The sequence below is a fragment of the Aplysia californica genome, unplaced genomic scaffold (assembly GCF_000002075.1).
Source record: "Aplysia californica isolate F4 #8 unplaced genomic scaffold, AplCal3.0 scaffold00561, whole genome shotgun sequence".
NCBI lineage: Eukaryota > Metazoa > Mollusca > Gastropoda > Aplysiida > Aplysiidae > Aplysia > Aplysia californica.
The window spans coordinates 135,545-157,609 of record NW_004797831.1 but is presented as its reverse complement, the minus strand read 5'-3'; the positions used below and the strand labels follow the sequence as shown (position 1 = coordinate 157,609).

Sequence of the window (22,065 nt, the reverse complement as noted above, 5' to 3'; positions counted from 1 at the left end):
AGAGAGAGAGAGAGAGAGAGAGAGACAGACAGACAGACAGACAGACAGACAGACAGACAGAGAGACAGAGACACAAAGAGAGAGAGAGAGAGAGAGAGAGAGACACAGAGAGAGAAAGAGACAGAGAGAGAGAGAGAGAGAGAGAGAGACGAAGAAGAAGTAGGATCTACCAGTGGCGCCCTCCAACCACTAAATCAAACATTAGAGAGCTTATATAAGGCAAATAAAAGAACATCAACATGATAATAGTTAGTGCTGGGGAAAAAGATTGATCGATTGATTGAGTAGGTGTTTTACGGCACTATCGACTCAGCTAGTTACCAGTGGTGACCTCCGACAGCCAGCACATACATATGAAAGATTTGCTTCCTACACTTTCGACAATTTCTACCCAGTGCTCCGGAAAAATGAAAATATTACGGACTTTAAACCTGATGGTCTTCAAACAACGATTAAACTTACAACACTTGACAAAAATTGGAGCCCCCCATTGGTGGTAAAATAATAATTTTGTCTTACTTTTTCAAGTGCTCCATCTTGAACAGACATTAGCGACGATAATTCACCACAAATTTCTCTGACCGGATGCCCCTAAAACCTTTTTCACCCTGCCCCAATTACTCACATCAGAAATTAGAGTTTTACGGCACTTGCAACAGAATAAGGTCATATAAGTGCCGAAGATTATGAGGTCTGACCAGAGAGAAAAAACACATTAATGTTCCTACCCAGAGTACCTCAGGGTGCTCACATCCAATAACAAACCAGGATTCTCAGCTTGCAGGGATGCCAAATGATTTTGGAAAAAAATTAACTGAAAATGAGCAGAGCATCACATCTCACCTAAAACAAACCTTGTAAAGTTTTTTTAATGAGCAAACAAAAACATCTCTCTTGACCCTCCCCTTTCCTTTGCAAGGGTTTGGAGGAGAAAAAAAACCCTGGACAAAACCGGAAAAACCGGAGATTTGGCATCCCTGTGGCTGGCATCGAAAAATGTTCACATTAGTCCACATGATCCCAAGACAATGGCTACCATCATCTTCTCATCTTCTCATTTCTCTCTGGCTTTCAGGGGGATCAAAAGTGCAGACTCTGTGTTCTGTTTTATTTTGTTTCAGTAAGTGTTTTACGGCACTTGCAACACAATAAGGTCATATAAGTGCCTGAATACGACAGGTGTTACAAGAGAGTAACAACAAACACAAAAAAGAAGAAGGGGAGATAAAGACGACAGATGTTTGATAGGAAAGAAGAAAGCAAACCACACGAGAACACCCGCCAACCACATACCAAACCAGGATTCTCTGCTCGGCATCGAAAGATTTTTCACATTTTTACACCGAATCCCAAGACAACAGCTACCATGATCTTCTCACTTTCTCATCATCTCTCTGGCTTTCAGAGGGATCAAAAGAACCGACTACTGTCTTCCGTAGTCTCACAGACAGGACAGGGCTAACCTGCAGGACAGCTAACACTCACCTTCCCATGGTCGGAGAGAGCCAGTTTTGACACCGGTAGAGCGGGGAGACTGGAAGCATCGACAGGGGCCGCCGTTTTGACTGCCTGTTGGGGCACACAGATACAAGCAGCTGTTTTAGTTCAGTTTTAGTAAGTGTTTTACGGCACTTGCAACACAATAACGTCATATAAGTGCCGAAGAGTAGAGGTGTTACAAGAGAGTAACAAGCACAAAAAAAAAGGAGGAGAGCTAAGGACGACAGGTGTTTGATAGGAAAGAAGGAGCAAACCACACCAGAGCACCCTTCAACCACCCGCTAAACATACAGTTTAAGCTGCGGATTACAGGCACTAAAACACTACAAGATCTTTTGTCATCTATAGTCTTAGGAGCAGACATTTTGTTTCAGAGTGATGATGTCCAAAGTTTATTGCTTCGTTCAGGTCCAATAAAAAGTTGCCCTATTTTCCCAAAAAGAAAAAACTAACATAATTATTTTCTCATGGATATGACACACAGCGATTCTGTAATTTATGTTTTATTTATTTTTAACTTTATCTGCACACACTTGCACAAAACGCTTTAATATTTTGTAAATGTAAACATAAAATACAAAACACTTTAACAAATAACAGTTGTTTATGAGAAAGCTCACAAATCTCAAAAAGTATTAGTCGTGAGTCAAATCAACCGACAAACACTAGCAACCTTTCAGACACAAAGAATTCTCTACAGACAGACAGCAACCTCAAAGACTTCTTTCTTTTTAGTAAAAGTTTTACGGCACTTGCAACACAATAAAGTCGTATAAGTGCCGAAGATTAGAGGTGTTACAAGAGAGTAGCAAACACAAAAAAGGAGGAGAGATCAGGACGATAGATGTTGGATACAAAAGAAGGAGCAAACCACACCCGAGCACCCGCCAACGACCCACTCAATGACTTCCACCTAGAAAACACCAGCACAACGTGTAACACTTCACTCACACTGGCATTTCCATCCTGGCCCTTTTTCATCTCTGCCTCTGCCCTGGCTTGCTGGAAAGCGATGAAAATAAGCATGTACTCATTCTATACTACTACGAAGCAATATATATTCAAATAATGCAGCAATTTCCTCGAAAGACTAAATTTTCAAAAAAAGCGTGACTAAATAAGGTGAAAAATAAGCTGTAATCTTATATATGTATTCATAGAAATCACTGAATAAATATGATGAAATAAGCTTCATAAAAATCACAGAATAAATATGATGAAAGTAGCTTCATAAAAATCACAGAATAAATATGATGAAATGAATTTCTTCCCACTCTGTATTAATACAGAAGCACTATTTCTGAATACACGACAAGAAGCTCTCATTCAAGGTGTAGTGATAGGAAGCACAGTCCGACCAGGACATAAGCTTTCACTCAGTCTGAACCAGTGCTTGTCAACCTTCTCATAGTCAGCCCCCCACTTTTGCTACATTTAAGAGGCTAAAATTTTCATACCGCCCACCCGCATGTAGTTTCAAATGAGGCACAAAATAATGCCTGTCACTGCACAGGTGATCCCCATTACCAAACAAAATCTCAAAATTGCCCACAATTGGGAGATATTGCCAAGGTTGGCAAGCACTGGTCTCGATGTACACAAATAGAAAACAACAATTAAGCAAAAGGAAAAGGATATTCTTTTTCAATCTTGATTAATATTAATAACAATAACAATAATAATATTAACAATAATAGAATGCGCTATAGGCAAATGATGAAAATAAGCTTTCAATCAGTCAACAGTTGATTTCATAAAACTGGCAACCAGTGAAAGCAAAACCCTGGTGCCCTGAAGCCAGTTCAAAACTCCAGTCTGCTTTCCTTTTCCTCATCATGCAGGAAAGTCATTGTTTTTATGACTTATATATATATATATATATATATAGTAGAGGGTTTTACGGCGATTGCAACTGCTGGTCATATATGAGCGCCAAGGGGTGGGTGTCAACAGAGAAGTCTTTACAGGGAATCAGACTTAGACTGCTCACCTCTCTAGCTTCAACAGCACAAGGTCTGCTTCGACTATCCAGGCACCCCAAAATAGCAGGTCACAAGAGAGTGACAAACATACGAAAGAAGTAGAGGAAAAATGACAATAGTAAGGATCAGGAAAGAAAAAGCAGCAGTTCCCTGTTGTAGATCAGGCACAATTATGAGCGTGACATGAGTCAGCCCATTCACAATTTCACTATGCTTGAACGAGAAATGTTCCCCCTTTGGGAATGGCCTAAAGACACTACAGTCAGTGTTGTATGACTTAGCTTCTGTTACTGCAAATCTAAGAGTCAACACAACTCGTCAGAGCAAAGACAGACTCACGCTTCTTCAACTCCTTCGTGGACACAGCACACTGGAGTATTTAAAACAAGTACGGTTCAATGCAACCCCTCCCCCCCCCCCCCCCAACAAAGACATCAGTTCACGGCCAAAGGACTCCCTTTCACCAGTGTTCAAATAAGCCAAAAGCAATAAGTTCACTTCTTTCACAGAGTCTTATTTTTTCCACCACCAGTCATGGAAAATAGAGTGTGCATTTGGACGCTGGGAGAGACAGCTTGATTCAACATTGCTGGCAGCACACGGGTGCAGGTAAAGAATTACTCTAAAAAACACTACATACATTAAGTGATTTCTTTTCAAACAATATTCCAGGCCAATAGAACATACTTTCAAAATATCATAAAGCGCTACTATGCTAATGTAACACTTGCAGAGACAGAAAGAAAATGTCATCAAAAGCCAAAATCTTCAAACGAAACCTCTCATGAATGCTATAATAAAACCAAGCATTGATAAACCGATAAGCGTTCGCAAGGACACATCGCAAAGCAAGTGCGACACCCCAAATAGGGAATAAATTACAGGATCTTATCTCCAAAGTCACTCCACAGTCACCGAAAAAGATTTGAACTCACCCTTGTGACTAGCGTAGGCCGACAGTGTCTACGAGTGAACGGATCTGCGGTGGCATTACGCATCTCTTCGATCTCAGCCTTGAACGCATCTTCAGCTTCGACCATGTTGCGATTTCTGTTTCGCTGGTTAATGTAGCTATAAGGAACAAGATACAAATTTAATTTTTTTTTTTTACCCATGGAATCAGAAAAATCTTCATGGCACTACAAAAGATATAACTGTTAGATGCAAAACTTGATATTACCTTTTGCTTTGTACGACAAAAAGAAAATGCCAGATTAACTGCTCAGTGATACATAAATATGAAAAAAAAACAGTCTTAACTGACCAAAACCATGACCAGTTGTTGAAGAGAAAAGTGGTTGTCTTAGACAGGTGGACTTCTTGGTCACTGCCATTATAAAGCTTTTTTTTATGAAAGGGAGGGAAGTGGGAAGTGGGAAGTGGTCATTGGTACAGGTGATTGTCTTGGATAGGTGGCCGGAAGAGCAGGTTCAACTATAAATTAAATAAACTGCAGACATTTCACAACCCTATCCAGACAAGAAAAAGGGCCGGGCAGAGGGAGGGTCAGAATTGTGTAGAGGGAGGGTCAGCATTGTGTAGAGGGAGGGTCAGCATTGTGTAGACTATCACATCCACACAATGCAACAATATTGGACAATGAGAACTGGGAAAGCCTCCGGCAGAACACAAACCTGATGGAGTTGATCTTTGAGGACCGCCTCCGATCCAGCTCGGTGGCCCTCTCCTCTAAATCTTCCAGCTCTTGAGCAAGTTTCATCGACCCGCTCTGGTCCCCCTCCAGATCTGCTTGCTCCTGCACACACGATGAGACAAGGGTTTTTTAGTTTTAGTAAGAGTTTTACAGCACTTGCAACACAATAAGGTCATATAAGTGCCGAAGATTAGAGGTGTTACAAGAGAGTAACAAACACAAAAAAGAAGGAGTTGAGGTAAAGACGATAGATGTCTGATAGGAAAGATGGAGCAAACCACACCAGAGCACCCGCCAACCACCCACAGACAAGGGGGGAAACACTGTCAGTACAACAAGACATCAGATAAGATACTACTTGATTGTCCCCTCGGGGTGAATTTTTGATGGCTTTATAGGGAAGGTTGAAAAACATATTGATGAATGTACATTTTAACAGTATATCACTATCATAAAATAATTTCAGTTTGAAGAAAAAAATAAAAGCTGACACTAATATAATTTGCCACATCAGATGCGTACCTCAAACAACATGCAGGAATCTATCACAGACTGTTAAAAAGTATATAGATATATTTGTATACGGTCGCTTTTTACGACAAGCGGGCTAACCCAGATTTCGAGGGTATCCAGAAATCTTGATCTACACCAAAAGTGGGCATTGCCCTACAAATAGGAGAAGTTTGGTTTCATCGGTGTGTATATTTGTTTGGTTATAGAAAAAACTCTCCTTGTCTTTCAAAGGAACTGAACAAGGGGCAAAAACTTTACCTTCTATTTTCTCAAAACAACATTTTTCAGGATAGCCTCCTTGTGCTTAAAAGCGACCATATGTGCATAGATCAAAAATCAAAAAGCAATGTATATTAATGTTCATTTCAACAGTAGCCTTATCACAGAAGGTAGGAAACTTCTTTTGCATCTTCTTTTGTTGGTTCTTGGTGGTACTTTGTGGGGATAGGAGGTGTGATGGGTCTAAAAGGCTAACAATTAAAATTTTATTTTAATTCTTCTGTGATTCTTATAGTTTATTAGTCCTTATCGTGTTCAGTGATCTCGCTAACCTTTTTTATGATTCCACCATTCTGTCGTGCACCAAAAGGGGGCTGACTTACAGTATGGTGAGACTTTTCACACTTTAAGAACTGCATTTGCATAACCGACAGAAGATGACACATCAAACTCCCTGCGCTACTCGCCACTTTCCCCTCTCCAAAACTTTTCTGAGAGTAAACCCATTACTCATGCATTCCGTCTTTGAGCTTTAGAAAGCAAAGAAAACTGGGTACCTTCACCTTCTATGAGAGTAAAAATTACACATCAGACAGGAAAGGAGTAGAACTCGCTACAAGGTTAGCTACTCACAACAGTACAAAACAGGGGAAGAGGCTGAAAAGTTGGAAGTGAAGAAAACTGTAAAACTATCATTTCCATACACACATAGAGAAACAAAATGCATAAATAAATATGGGAAATCTTACCTTTGCCTTAAGTAGACCAGATTTTTTGACTGCATAATTGTGAGGGTTTTTCTTGAATTTCTGTTTCTCTGCCACAATCTGTTGAAATAACAACGTTTAAAATGATTACATCAACAGCAATGACAACATTTTAAAATGATTACATCAACAGCAATGACAACATTTTAAAATGAATACGCCAACAGCAATGACAACATTTTAAAATGATTACATCAACAGCAATGACAACATTTTAAAATGATTACATCAACAGCAATGACAACATTTTAAAATGATTTAATCAACAGCAATGACAACATTTTAAAATGATTTAATCAACAGCAATGACAACATTTTAAAATGATTACATCAACAGCAATGACAACATTTTAAAATGATTACATCAACAGCAATGACAACATTTTAAAATGATTTAATCAACAGCAATGACAACATTTTAAAATGATTACATCAACAGCAATGACAACATTTTAAAATGATTACGCCAACAGCAATGACAACAAATTACATAATGTTCAATTACGACAAGCTTAAAAGTTTATTGCATTAAAAAAAATAAAGAAATGAAACAGGATAGTTGAAAACAATTAAATAGCAACAAAAGACCTCTGTAAAGAGGAACGTTTTTCCTCATTTACAACTTACAGCAAAAATGAAAGGGAGCACCATCTAGGGCCCTTTCTAGAGTTGTAAAACTTATATAGAGTCTGTCACAGTGAAAAGCAAGGATGGCTTGTCCAACCCATATGAACAGAAGACAATGCAATTCTGTTGCCTCTATGAAACTCATTTAGCCCAAGCTCCCTTAGACTTAAAGAGACTCCTAAGTCTTGAGATGTTTGAGTCAATCAGAGACAACCAAGAAGATCTGTCTGCTGCTGAGGCGGAGACATCACTCCATTTCATATCTAATTGTTTTTGGCCTTTCATAACAGCCTGTTTCTACTTCATCTTTGGTCGTCACCAGCCTCTTTTCACCAATGATAATCCAATATGCCGCGCCTTGGGAAAATCTCCCTTGTACTCCATAAATACACACAGCAAGGATTCATCGCGCCATATTCTAAACTTACCTACTACTATCACATTTTCATCGAACGGTGATTAACCCTATCCGTACGTCGTGTTTTACTATCGTGTCCATATGATGTGGGGAACTCTGTGCCACCACTTTCCAAAAAGGGAATTTGCTCATTAATCCGATCTGTACGCTTTGCATAGCAAGTCTGTCCAATTTTTTTTCGAGAAATACAGAAAGTTTCAAAGAGATCTTCACAGAGGATGTATTCTAAAATGTGAAGAATACAATCCCGGGGGTACAAAATGACCCCAGGGCGTACGGATAGGGTTAAAATATAACAGCATCCAAAAAGACCAGCCTCCCTACTCAACACACTCAACTACAACAGACACTCCCAGGAAAGCTGCGAGGAAGACTAACGACTGACCGCTCACCTCTTCGATATCCTTGTCTTTGATCTTGTATTCGTACCCCTGTTTGATGTCATCTTCCTTCCTCTGTATGTCGTCGAGGGTGGGCAGTGTGTGATTCCCTAACTCCATGGTGTACCTCCACTTGTTGAACTCCGAGTCTGAGAAATCTTGATTGGACACAAACTCTAACCTGTACACACGTTCCGCAGCACCGTGTCTGGGGGGGAAAACAGACAAAAAAATGTCACACTCACACTGTTTTAGTTTGAGTAAGTGTTTTACGGCACTTGCAACACATTAAAGTCATATAAGTGTCGAAGACTAGAGGTGTTGCAAGAGAGTAACAAACACAAAATAGAAGGAGGGGGGATAAGGACGATAGATGTTTAATAGGAAAGAAGGAGCAAACCACACCAGAACACCCACCAACCACCCACCACTCACACCGTGGGCAGAGCACGTACTTGTCGAGGGGACAAAATAAACAAAGGCAGCAGTCGCCCTTCAGAACAGACCCAAGGGAATCTAGATTAATCCTGGGCATCATTCTAAACATGAAATCACAAAGCACCCTGCTCATCAAATACAGTTGAAATTGTCCAAGATGACCGCCACTTGTTGAAGAGCCAAAAAGCTGTCTTACAGAGTGTCATTATAGACTGGAAAAAGCCCAAGGGGGAAATGGAAAGTGGCCATTTGTACAGGTCAACGTCTCAACGTCTTAAGACAAGTGACTGTTAGAGCAGGTGTCACTGTAGGTGTACATTCAAACCTGTCTAATACAATCATCCATTGCCGAGGAGAAAAATGGTCATCTTAGAAAGGTGGTCCTCAAGGACAGGGTCATATAAAAAACATTCAGGGAAGGGGAGGTTTATGTATAAGCGATTGTCTTGGACAGGTGTTCATTAGAGCAGGTTTGACTGTACTCTCTCCCCCACCCGGCAGTCTACCAGACAGAACCCACTGCTTACCTTAACTTCAGCCCTTTGTTCGTACGTGTGCCTCCCAGCTGGTAAACCTTAGCTGTTTCAACTACATCGACAATCTCTGCAACCTGAAAGCATAAAATTCACTGCCTCAAGGACTGTTCAAAGATTCAATCACTAAAAAAGAGAAATGTCAACAGCCATCAAAATCACAATAAAAGACGATTGGGTAAGATAAACTCATTTGCTGACAACTCATCTATTATCAAGAACCAAAACTCAACATATATGTCCAGCTAACTTCTTTAAAATTACACTTAAATTTTATGCAACGGAAGCTAAACAAGGGAAAAGATAACATGAACAAGAACAAATACTTCAATGTTATGTCTTGAAATTTACAACTCAAGAACGTAGATTAATCTAAAAAAAGCGTGTTATCACCAGTGCAGCTTATCTGTTCCTTCGCCACATTCATCATAAAAGAAAACAAGGACCTGAATTCGCTGCTTATCTTGTCATTTAAAAAAATAAAAAAGTAAGCTGACACTAACACTGAATTGGTAAAACAAACTATATCATTATAATCTATATGTCTTAGTACTCATGGTGACAAACTGAACACATAGACAAACTCAGCTTCCAGCGTCTTACCCTGTACACGGCCCGGCCATCATGGTTGCCGATTCCAATACGAACAAAACAGCCACAGACAACTTTCTTGAAGAATGGCATGTGGCACCACCTGTAAATAAAAGGAAACAATTTCTCAGCATACTATCTCTTTAACAGAAAAACAAACCACAAAAAAGAAAAGCAACAAACACGAAAAGTAAAACAGAAAGCATGAAAAGCGTTTCAGCTCAATAGGAGTGAGGCATCACCTCTGGAACCACTGCTTGAGTGAAACAACTCTGCTCTTGAGCAGGCATCATAGTCTAGAGCAGTTCCGAGTTCTTGCTATACTCAAAAGAGAGACATGGGCATAACAAATTAATACTTTGTATGGAAAAAAGAAAGATGTAACAAAATGATATACATGACACGAAGTAGTTATGTGAAACAGCTTTACGACACAGACAGCTTTTTTTTTCAAAGACAAGTACAGTCTCAAACAGCCACCCATAGTTGAGGAGAAAGGAGATTGTCTCACACAGGTGGAAGTCTTGGACAGTGTCGTTATCATAGAAAAAGCACAAGGAGGGAAATGGGAAGTGGTTGTTTGCTCAAGTGATTGTCTTGGACTTGCGGCCATTAAAGCATGTTTCACTGTAATCTAATCATCAGTTTACCCACTATGGTTATCAAAGCTACAATGTTAATTTTAATTCTGAAAATATTTAAGCAACTATGAATGAATGACAAATTTCTCACAAAACCTCAGAAATTTGGGAAAAAAACCCAACTACAATACAAAACATAGCTTTCTTTACAAAAAGAAGTCTTCATACTTTATTACAGAAGGTAAAGTCGATGTTTTCTCAAACGATATGAAATGAGTCAATGACGACATGAATCACAAGTGCAGACTGGCAGAACTTGTACAGAGTATCGTATTCTCACCTTTCCACTTTATTTCTGGACAATCGTATCCGACTCAGCTCCTCTTTGGTTGCTATGTACTTGATCTTCCTGTGTCTTGGCCGGCTCCTGTTGCACCAAGTCAAGGAGGGAAATATTACACACAGTTACTTTTCCAAATATCACAAAATTCTAAAGTAAGAAGATATAATAACTTTTTTACATTGGCTATTTTTCACATTTTTGGACCTCTAACAAATGCCATGCAATAACACGAAAGTCCTAGTAAAACTGAAGAGAAAGGAGAATACTAAACACAGACGATCACAAATATAACAAGAATCAACCCTTCGTGTTAGAATTGCCTGTGTGACAAGCAATTAGAACCGACAAAATGCCAATTTATAAGTATTTTGATACCTCAAGTCCTGGAACCATTCGTGGGGGACGTTGACCAAGATGGCCCAAAACAGACAGAGCTGGAGATCTTTTGTTGCTGCCCAAAACGCCAAATGGCGTAACGGGTAGAAAGTAAGTAAGTTGATATCTCATATTAGTGTATACTGGTGTTAGCGCAAACTGATAAGAGTTCTTAAAAACATATCGATTCAGATTGCCCCCCACCTGGACCCAACACACACGCCTCCCCCCAACTTTCCAACACACACAGAATACAACATTCCTAACATTTCCCGACCTCAGTGCTTTTTTGTCGTATCCCCATTTTTAATAACGGTGAAAACAGTTCATAACAAAGAGTGAACTTAAGTAGAAGTCACCTTTTCACTGTTAAAAAAAATGGAGATATGTCAAGAAAGCACTGAGGTCGCGATTTGTTACTCGTTATCAGGTTTTTTAAAAGAGGCAAAAACCACGTACACTTCCTCTTCCTCTGACTCGGAGCGGGACGACTCTCTCTCACTGGCCTCCGAGTCGGAGTCTGCCCTCTCCACACTGCTGGCCCGGCTCACTTTTGTCTCTTTCTTTCTCTCTTCTTTGTCACTCTTCTCGTCAGCGCTGCTGTTATCATCATCGTCGTCGTCATCGCTGTAAATGTCACTGGCCTTTATCTTCTTCTGTGCTTGAATCTGTTCGGCTAGTGTGAGAAATAAAGAGTGTTCATGACAAGTCTTGTGGTTAACCCAACAAATAGTAGTCAGGTAAAGATATGGCAGTCTCAGTCATTGGACTTATTAAAAACAAAAAGTTTTAGAATATAAAAGAGGATCTTTTAACCACTCTGCAGTCATTCAAAATCATCATCAATTTTAAACATATGAACCCTACACTTCTAAAGAATAATAACTACTGTTATTCAGTTCGTTATTTTGTAGGAGCCATTTGCAAATTTAAAATAATCTTGCATGAAAATATCACAAATTCTTACAAGACCAAGCACATCTTTGAAGCCCAAACGTTTTGCACATCAACTAATACAAAAATTGTTTAACCAAAAAAGGTCACGGCAAAACAAATAAGAATTATCCAGCCATTGAGATAATGGCTACATTTTGCCAAGAATGAAAAGAAAACTAGCAGCACAGAAAAAAAGGTAGAAGTAGCAGACGCCACAAGCAAGCAGACAAACATCCACAGCTCAAACTGCTGTGTAAGTCAGCCACTGATCAACCCCACACAAGTGCAGTCAGAACACTACCAGGCTTTGTCTCCTACCTTTCTTTTTTTGCTCTTCTCTCTTTGCTTTGAGATCTTGGAAGGCTGACGTTTTCTTGTTGTCCTTCCTTTGCTCAATGTGCTTCCTCCTCTCTTTACTCCTTTCACTCACTGTTGGCAACATTGGATCTGACGATGGCTTGACTTTTTTCTGTGCAGCTTTTGCTTTTTTCAACTTCTTCTGAATTTCAAACCTGATAAAAGGAAGCATACATATGGGATAAAGACCCAACAAATAACTGCAAAGATAGCATCATAAGATGTGAAAGCATTTTCAATAACAAAATTACATTTCAAGCCAGTTACTTTGACATTGATATAAAAGACAACTGATAATCTGAAACAACACAAACGTTGAATATAATGAGTACAGAGGCTTAGAAAGATGATGGCCTTCAGTTTTCCAAATATAATTCCTATAACTTCTATTCTTGTAAATTGAACTTTGCAAAGGAAAAGTACTCAAATTTAGACAAATTCAAAGTGGTGCAATTGTCAACCAATTTAAGCATCCTCATTTTTACAATCTAACACCATTACTTGAATGACCTGCTTCAACAATGGCTAAAATGACAAAACTTACTAGTGCAGACCAGTACATAACGTGACACCCCACAAGCACTGAATGGGCACCGGAATCACCTCCATCAACTACCATTACCTTTTCTTTAAGGCAGCTCTCCTTTCCATACGGTTGAAGAGCTCCTGTTCCCTTTCTTTCTCTGTCATGGCTTCCAGTCTTTTCTTGTCCTCGTCATCACCAATAAGATTTTCATCGTAGCCATCATGAAATTTATCTTCGTCAGAATCCGAGTCATCGCTTCCCGAGTCAGATACTTCACCTTCAATGAGGAAAAAGCCAACACCAAAATAATTAATACCTTAAATTCCTCTAAATGTAAAGCAAGAATAAACCTGTAACATATTCACTTCGAACACATCAAACACACAGACTATAGGTCATCATGTTTTCATCAGTTTTTATCTTGTTTCAGTTTTCAAGAAAAGATTGGTAAAATCCAAAGTCGATCATTACATGCACCCCCTTATGCACCTAGGCCAATCATTGTCGCCTGATACTTCTGTGCTCCCCATAACTGACTATAAAAAAAGCCTCGATCAAGTAACAATGTCGGTGTAACTTTTGCTTTGCCGAGATCTTCTGGTTCCTGCAGATAATTTGAAATTCCCAAACAAGCCACTAGAAAGAAATATGCAAACGTTTGAATCTCTTGCTGGTTTTAGTTTTAGTTTTAGTAAGAGTTTTACGGCACTTGCACCACAATAAGGTCATATAAGTGCCGCAGATTAGAGGTGTTACAAGAGAGTAACAAACATAAAAAAGAAGGAGGAGAGATCAGGACAATAGATGTTCGATAGGAAAGAAGAAGCAAACCACACCAGAACACCTGCAAACCAACCACTGCTTTTTCCCCCTCACACCCCCCCCCCCCCCCCAAGAGCTTGGATCTGGATATTATTCATCTTTCCCGTAATGGTCATATGGTCAACTATATGGTTATAATAACAAGGAAGGAAAGGATTAAATGAACTAAGGGCTGATGCCTAGTCAGAAAGAGGAGTCGGACATTAATGAGGATTGAGATATAAAAATACAGTTGCTGATCAGACAACCAGGAAGAAGAAAAACAAGAGAAGGCAAAACTAGATGTCATGAAAGAACCATCCTTCATCTACCAGAAAATAGGGACATACCAAGAAACATTCACTGCTATTTAAATTAAAACTTTGAACGTATACCTATATTTTGCAGTTTATTTCATATTTTCATCATGTCTAGTTGCCTTTATACACAATTTCTTACAAAATATTCTTTATGTTTATACAGATTTATTCCTCTTCTCTTAATGAGTGGAGTTTATTTTCAGACCGAGGCCTGTGGTGGGAGTAAACATTCCGTCAATACAGACATTTCAAGATCAAGAACATTTTGTTTGAAGCAAGAAAAAAACTAAACTGCAATTCTCCATTAACACACCAAGCCCAACACCACACACCTTCTTCCGGCTCTGAGGCTGATTTCTTGGCTTCCTCCTCTTCCTCGCTATCAGAGGAAGCAATAGCTTTCTTTTGGGGCTTCTTCGTCTTGACTTTCTTCTTTGACCCCGACTTGCCATTGACAGTCCACTGAAAGAACCAAAGAGGTAAAAGGGGTTTATAAAAACTACATGTTGTTGTTGTTGTTTTCAAATCCCTTTAGCTGCGAGCATTTCGCTCTTGGCAGCGCAATGCCTCCCTCAAGTAACCACTTGTCTTTGTCATCTGGTCAACGCCAGAGTAGAGAAGGCTTTGTAAGTCTGTAGGTGTGTGTAGGAGCTTGCGTCGAAGACCTGCCAGGTTTGGGCAGTGAAGGAGAAGATGTTCAACGGTTAAAAACTACATAAAAAGTAAATCATTATGGCTCAGTCTTATCTTTCAACAGTAAATCAACTACCTCAAAAGCATAAAGTTAATGCAGTGCACATAGACACTCACTCTCGTTCTCAAAACTATTATGCAACAGTACAATTTATTATCAAATATTTATAAGTTGCAATGAAAACAATAAAATGAAAATGATACAGATTATAGGAAAAGAATTGTGTGATTATTTTTTATGTGATTCACTTAGTAGCTTTAACTTCACACCACACCCCAGAAACTGTAACTACACCTTCCTGTATTATTCTTCTCCTCAAAGTAATTGTTGATCAGAGGGCAACCGCAAACCCAGGAAAGAGATCTATGTCCACTCATGAATGAATTATTCCCCGGAAATCTTACGTGTAAGAAATACGGTAGATCAATATATCAACAAAATTGTTTTATCGTTTCTTCCTCAAACAGTATAAAGACACCAATAAAGGTCCAAAGCACACACACAAATCCATGGATGAAGAGAGAGCAAGAGGAACAATCCAAACCACTTACATCATCATCGCTGTTGGAGGTGTCCGAGTCGGAATCACTCTTGGCGTTGGTCGTATTTGCTTTGGCCTCAGAATGAGAGTCCGAGCTAGTTCTCCTCCTCTTCACCAAAGCTCGGAGGCCCTGTCAGAGAAACGTTATATATATCATTATATTTATTTTATTTTTTTTATAGTAGAGGGTTTTACGGCGCTCGCAACTGCATAAGGTCATATGAGCGCCAAGGGATGGGTATCAACAGAGAAGTCCTTACAGGGAATCAGAGTTTCACTGCTCACCTCTCTAGCTTCAACAGCATAAGGTCTGCTTCGACTATCAAGGCACCCCGGAAAAAGCGGGTCAAAAGAGAGTGACAAACATACAAAAGAAGTAGAGGAAAATGACAATAGTAAGGATCAGGAAAGAAAAAGCAGTTCCCTGTTGTAGATCAGGCACAGTTATGAGCGTGACATGAGTCAGCCCATTTACAATTCTACTATGCTTGAACGAGAAATGTCCCCCCTTTGGGAATGGCCTAAAGACGCTTCAGTCAGTGGCACTGCCTCGGGGGGGAAAGTTATAGATTCTATATACAACTGTCACACTTCACTATGTGTTACTATGAGGGCCACATTTCACTAGTTTTTGTGAAAGTTTTACGGCACTTGCAAGAAAAAGAAGGCCCTGTCAAAGAAAAGTTATTACACAACTGTTACACTTTACTATGAGGGCCACATTTCATTTCAGTAAGTTATACGGCACTTGCAACACAAACTGGTCATATACCTGCTGCCCAAGATTAAAAGTGTTACTAGAGAGTGACAAACACTGAAAAGGAGGTGAGATTTAATAAGGACCATACGTTTGTCGGGAAAAAAGGAGAAAACCACAGCGGAAAACTCGCCACCCACGCACATAGTTTTAGGAACACGATAAGAAAGCACTGAAGTCGCGACATATCAGTTTAATTGATCTAAAATTACAACAACAAGAAATAAGTTAAACAGCAAGCTATACTATATGACTAGACAGGATTTTAGACACTTGCGCTGGTTAAATCTTTTTGCTTTTCATTGTTTATTCAATATTTCAAAAACTGTGGCGTGAAAGGAACATCAGGTGCCTAGATCTACGATTTCGGCCGGCTGTTTAACATTTGCCGTGATAATCGTCACTTTGCGACGTACCGGAAGTCCGAATTTTAGCCCACTTTTGTTTTGAACAGATCATCAACAGTGCCCGGATATAATTGTTTTCTCGAGTGACTTCCCTTAACCCGTTTCCCCAGAACAGTGGAAACAACGTCGGAAAGAGAAAAACGAAAGTAGTAATTGTCATCAGCGTTCGGTGACGCACAAGAACCTTACGTTGAATGTGACATATAGGACTGTTTTGCGTGTTTCTAAGCTACCCTGTTGAATATTTTAGCGAAAATTTGGTGTTTACATTGGATTCCTGGAACAACTCAATAGAATGACCAAACACAAAATGAGAATAGACATCTGCTTTCCTCTTGAAAAAAAAAGGATGGTAATCTGAAGATATAACCTCAAATTGTATGGATTGAATTATCTAATTCAACGTATTCATACAAGGTATCTGATCCCATACAATCAGCAGATTCCAAGTAGTGTCCTTTTAGAAATTTTGATTTATAATAACATTACTGCATTTATTATTTTAATATTATTTCATTATTTTACTCAAATCAATTCTATTGTTAGTATTGTTGTTTTTGATATTGACGTTATGACCATTTTTCTTCTTCTTCTTCTTCTCATTATCAATATTTGTATTATGATCATCATTAGCATTATTTATTTATTTATTTATTTATTTATTATTTATTTATCATTTAATTGATTTTTTTTCTCCCTTAATTATCATTAATACTGCCCTTAATCCATAATCGTGTTATCGATAAAAATAGACGGTAACATAAATGATGACACTATAAGGGGGGGGGGGGAGACTGATGAGAAATGGTAGGGGGAAGGGGGGGGGGGGCAATTACAGCGAATTATAGGCGATTTCCAGGTTGAGAACCATAGATATGGGGTACACAGAAGCGGAACCAATAAATTGGCAAAAAAACATTATTAATCCGCAGACAGGAAAAAGAGGCTAAAACAGCACCTGGACATGGATGGCTGGTGCCTCTGTAAATAAATCATTGACGTTCACAAACTAGGAGCACAGAAAGAGCAACCAGACAACAGCGTTAACTACACAGAAATAAAAACTATTTGAAATACACTATTTAAAGCACCTCAGACGCCAGATGGCTACCATGAGCTGTCCCGCCAAGAACAAGTGATTATCTCCAGACTAAGGACACAACACACAAGACTGAGACAACATATGTACAAATGTTTTAAACTAGTACAATCACCAAAATGCCAGTGTGGAGAGGCGGACCAAACTGTTGAACACATCCTTCAGCACTGCAAGACACACAGGGCCCTGAGACAGGAAACGTGGCCAACCCCACTGACGCTGCAAGTGAAGCTATACGGGCCTCAGATGAACTGAGCAGGACGGCCCAATTTATGACAGATACCAGACTTCAAGTGTGATGCGATAGAGAAGAAGAAGAAGAAGATTGATGGTCAAGGTCAAGTTCCTGGAGCAAGAGTGTGATCTGCGAACAAACTTCGACAGATGGGTCATTTCTGTGGTTATAGATTTAGCTGTTGTGCTTAGTGATGACGTTTGGGGTGTCATCATGCAGCCGTACAAGACTGAGTGACAAACAAGAAATTACAAAATTACATTGTCCTAAGAGCAAGCGTTTTTTATGTCATGTGCTTCTCTTTACTCAAACAAATTAACAAACATGTCCTTGTTTATCTCAAAAGTACACATTTGTTCTTTGTTGGCATTATTAGCAATAAGTTTTCAACATATATTTCATGCATGCATGATTCATTTAGAAGCAAAATACGCCTTTATTGATCTGTGTATCTCATAGTGCACATTTGTTCTTTGTAGGCATGATTTTACCTTTTCCCAGTATGTTTTGTCATCACTGTTATGTACGAGTACTGTTTGTCATAATTAGCAACATAATTGTGATTTTCCACTGTCTTTGATATGATCTGATATGTTTCAAAGCAAAACAAACCTCTCCTGTGTTTTTTTTTTATTCTTAAAGTGTGCATTTCTCTCTGGAGGCATGACTTTGTCTTTTCCTGTACATTGTGTCATCATTGTTATGTACAAGTCATGTTTGTCATCACTGTCTTACAAGTCAGCCCCATTGATTTTGTGCTTTTGCCTCAAATTAGTTTAAAATTGTTTTACACATGTGTTTTTTTGGTACTGAGGCTTTGATAAACTGTATTTGTACAGCATTTCACTATTGTGATGTGTTGTAGGGTAAGTTGGGGCAACTTCGACAGGTTTGTGTAGTGCCACAAAAGTAACCGATACTTCTCCCACCTTTATGAAAGAACACAGACTATCTTGGTATCGTTGTGCCGAGCAGCCATTCTACTTCTCGATTATTATGTTCTTTACTCTATTTCAATTTGCATTCTGAATTATTAACCAATCACGATTTTGTGGCATAACCTCGCTTGGGCAACTTCGACAGGGGGTGGTGCAAATTCGACCCCCGGCATGGGGCAACTTTGACATAGGCTGAAAGAGTAAGATTACTGACTGACAGGGGCTGTGGGCAACTTCAACAGTAGGCCTACTGGGTTCTTATTCAACTTATTGTGCCCCCCCCCTCTCTCTCTCAACTCCTCTAGAAGGCTGAATTCTCTGTCTATATAATATATAGGAGATGTAAGGTTTTGGAGATATGGGTCTATTGGTTTCGCAACCACTGTATTTCTTGTATGTAACAGTGATGACAAAAACAGATAAGCAGCAAGGCAAATTATAGACTTTAAATTCCATTTGTTTAGTAAACAAACACTTTGTACACTATGAACTCCATTCATAATGGTAATATGAAAGACAAGCATTGTAACAATGACGCAGTGCACAGAACATGTCATCATTGTTATGTACAAGAAAGGATACACATTGGACATTATCATTGACAACACATCACAATAGTGGAAAGGCTGTACAAATACAGTTATCAAAGCCTCAGCACCAGAAAAAAACATGTGTAAAACAATTTTTTAACTAATATGAGGCAAAAGCACAAAATCAATAGGGCTGACTTGTACATAACAGTGATGACAAACATGACTAGTACATAACAATGATGACACAATGTACAGGAAAAGACAAAGTCATGCCTCCAGAGAGAAATGCGCACTTTAAGAATTAAAAAAAAACCCAGGAGAGGTTTCTTTTGCTTTGAAACATATCAGATCATATCAAAGACAGTGGACAATCACAATTACGTTGCTAATCATGACAAACAGTACTCGTACATACGGTGATGACAAAACATACTGGGAAAAGGTAAAATCATGCCTACAAAGAACAAATTTGCACTATGAGATACACAGATCAATAGAGGCGTATTTTGTTTCTAAATGAATTTTGCATGTATGAAATATATGTTGAAAACTTATTGATATTAGCAATTATGAAAAATATTACTTGTACATAACAATGATGACACAATAACACAATGTATTGGAAAAAGGCATATCATGCCAACAAAGAACAAATGTGTACTTTGAGTTAGACAGATAAACAAGGACATGTTTGTCTATTTGTTTGAGTAAAAAGAGCACACATGACATAAAAAATGTTTGCTCTAAGGACAATGTAATTTCTAGTACGTCAGTCAGTCTTGTACGGCTGCATGACGACACCCCAAACGTCATCACTAAGCACAAAAGCTAAATCTATAACCACAGAAATGATCCACCTCTCGAAGTTTGTTCACACATCACACTCTTTTTCCAGGAATCCAATGTAAACACCGCAATTTCACTAAAATATTCTATAGGGTAGCCTAAAAACACGCAAAACAGTCCAGTTGACATCACATTCAACGCAAGATTCTTGTGCGTAACCGGAGGCTGACGGCAATGACTACTTTCGGTTTTCTCTTTCCCCCGTTGCTTCCGCTGTTCTGGGGAAGCGGGTAAGGGGAAGTCACTCAAGAAAACAATTATATCCAGGCACTGTTGATGATCCGTTCAAAACAAAAGTAGGCTAAATTCCGGACTTCCAGTACGTCGCAAAGTGACGCCAATAACGGCGAATGTAAAACAGCCGACCGAAATCATAGATCTAGGAACCCGATGTTCCTTTCATGCATCGCGGCTTTTGAACTATTGAATAAACGACGAAAAGCAAAAAGATTTAACCAGCTGTGGTGATTCTACTGAAAAATAATGTTTTCTGAAACACCTAGTCCGTGACAACACCACTGACGCACAAGTGATCCAAATTATTCGTTTATTTGCAAACAAATAAACCGATTTCTTGAGCAAGTGAACCTTTCTCGATCACAAATAGCATAGAATCAAAGCGCAGGTTAAAAAAAAACACCCAAAAATACTAAATTTGGGACATTCTTGGAAGATTGCATTGGTGTGCTCAAAATGACAGTCCAGGAATCACACAAAAAACGAACATTTTTGGCAAAAAAATTACAAACTCAAGATTATAAAGCTGACACTGGGTCTGAAACTGCTAATGCAGGTTCTACATCCTATATTTAACATATGTATAAGTTTTGGAGGAGTAAATACTGACTAATGCATCACATTTTATGCACACTAATGTGAGATGTTATGTGTTTTTCCCCACGTTTTGGCAATTGCTCATATATATTATAATATATATATATATACAACCCTTGGACCCTGCAAAGCTTTTTGAGTTTCTAGAGACACTGATATTTTCAAGATGGACTTCCGTAACCAGCGACCACCTCAACATACACAATAAAGAAGAGACCCAACTTTAACCCTGGTCTTGACCCCAACTCTACCCCCTACCCTTTTTAGCCTGGCTTGTACCAAACCCAAACCATAATCAAATCCCCTCTCTATTCATAGTGGTCGCTCGTCACAGAATTCTCCCTTTGAATTTGAACATTTTCAACAGAAGGACTTCCGTAACGAGCGACCACCCCATCAAACACAGACTTGCTAGACCTAAATCTAGATCTAGAATCTAGATCTAGATCTAGATCTACATCTAGATTTCTAGTCTAACAAACTACAATCTAGATCTAGATTTCTAGATCTAGTCTAGAGTAATGTGAATGGAAAAGTACAAGATATGGGACAACACATTACATGAGATGGGGCTGAGGAGGAGGATTACACAAAACAAGTGCGAGTGCAAACAACAGGATTTCATATGAGTTGGTGTAGAGGGCTGTTGTGTCAGTGTTGTGTTGCTGCCGAATGCGAATGTGGTGTGGAGTGGAGGTAAAAATACAAGAAAGCCAAAATACAAATACAAACACAAGACACAACGTTCATTTTTCTTCTTATCGTACTTCATCAACATCTTCTCCTCCGCTCCCGCTTTCGTCGCTGTCAGAATCAATCATATTGACTGCCTTCTTTCTTTTAGACATCTTGCTGTTGGTCAAACCTTTTTTTCTTCAGGACGTTCACAATCAATCGTATTCAGACAAGCTCCTCACTGATGCGCCATCATATTTTTCCTAGTGAAGAGGAATGGTTGCCAGGATTGAGGGCAGTCCGACTGTCCGACAGAGTTTTTAAAAAGGAAAGAAGGAATGAAGCTCGTTCATTCATTTCGTTTCAAATAGTGCTGCAGTATATCATATTTAGCTTCATATTTTATTCGAATCTAAACAAAAACAATGTTTACAGATTTACCACTATTTAGTAGGAGAAAAAAAAATTAAAAATCTAACAACTGTTTGTAATTTAAAGATTAACTCGAATTACAATATGGCAGATCGAGCACTATTTTTAAAATGCCAGATTTCTTCAACTTTAAAAATAATATATTATGTAGGCATAGGTCTTGGCCGAGGATACCGGAACTAAAGCGGCCCATTGTTTTCCTTATTCCCCCCC

At 39.0% G+C, this 22,065-nt stretch overlaps 1 protein-coding gene across 1 annotated transcript in view; it reads right to left on the bottom strand.

Annotated features, from left to right (window-relative positions):
- LOC101849402 (RNA polymerase-associated protein RTF1 homolog) overlaps nt 1-21,710 on the bottom strand; it is a 24,070-nt gene extending 2,360 nt beyond the window's left edge. The window contains exons 1-15 of the mRNA XM_005106883.3: nt 21,513-21,710; nt 15,107-15,226; nt 14,194-14,323; nt 12,837-13,017; nt 12,176-12,369; nt 11,381-11,597; nt 10,544-10,630; nt 9,635-9,725; nt 9,026-9,108; nt 8,073-8,268; nt 6,618-6,695; nt 5,117-5,238; nt 4,418-4,553; nt 2,452-2,502; nt 1,486-1,569 (exon numbers count right to left, since the gene is read on the bottom strand). Coding sequence (XP_005106940.1) covers nt 1,486-1,569; nt 2,452-2,502; nt 4,418-4,553; nt 5,117-5,238; nt 6,618-6,695; nt 8,073-8,268; nt 9,026-9,108; nt 9,635-9,725; nt 10,544-10,630; nt 11,381-11,597; nt 12,176-12,369; nt 12,837-13,017; nt 14,194-14,323; nt 15,107-15,226; nt 21,513-21,593 — 1,851 coding nt within the window. The 5' untranslated portion in view covers nt 21,594-21,710. The remainder of the gene's footprint in view (nt 1-1,485; nt 1,570-2,451; nt 2,503-4,417; nt 4,554-5,116; nt 5,239-6,617; nt 6,696-8,072; nt 8,269-9,025; nt 9,109-9,634; nt 9,726-10,543; nt 10,631-11,380; nt 11,598-12,175; nt 12,370-12,836; nt 13,018-14,193; nt 14,324-15,106; nt 15,227-21,512) is intronic.
- Nucleotides 21,711-22,065: the final 355 nt, after the last annotated feature.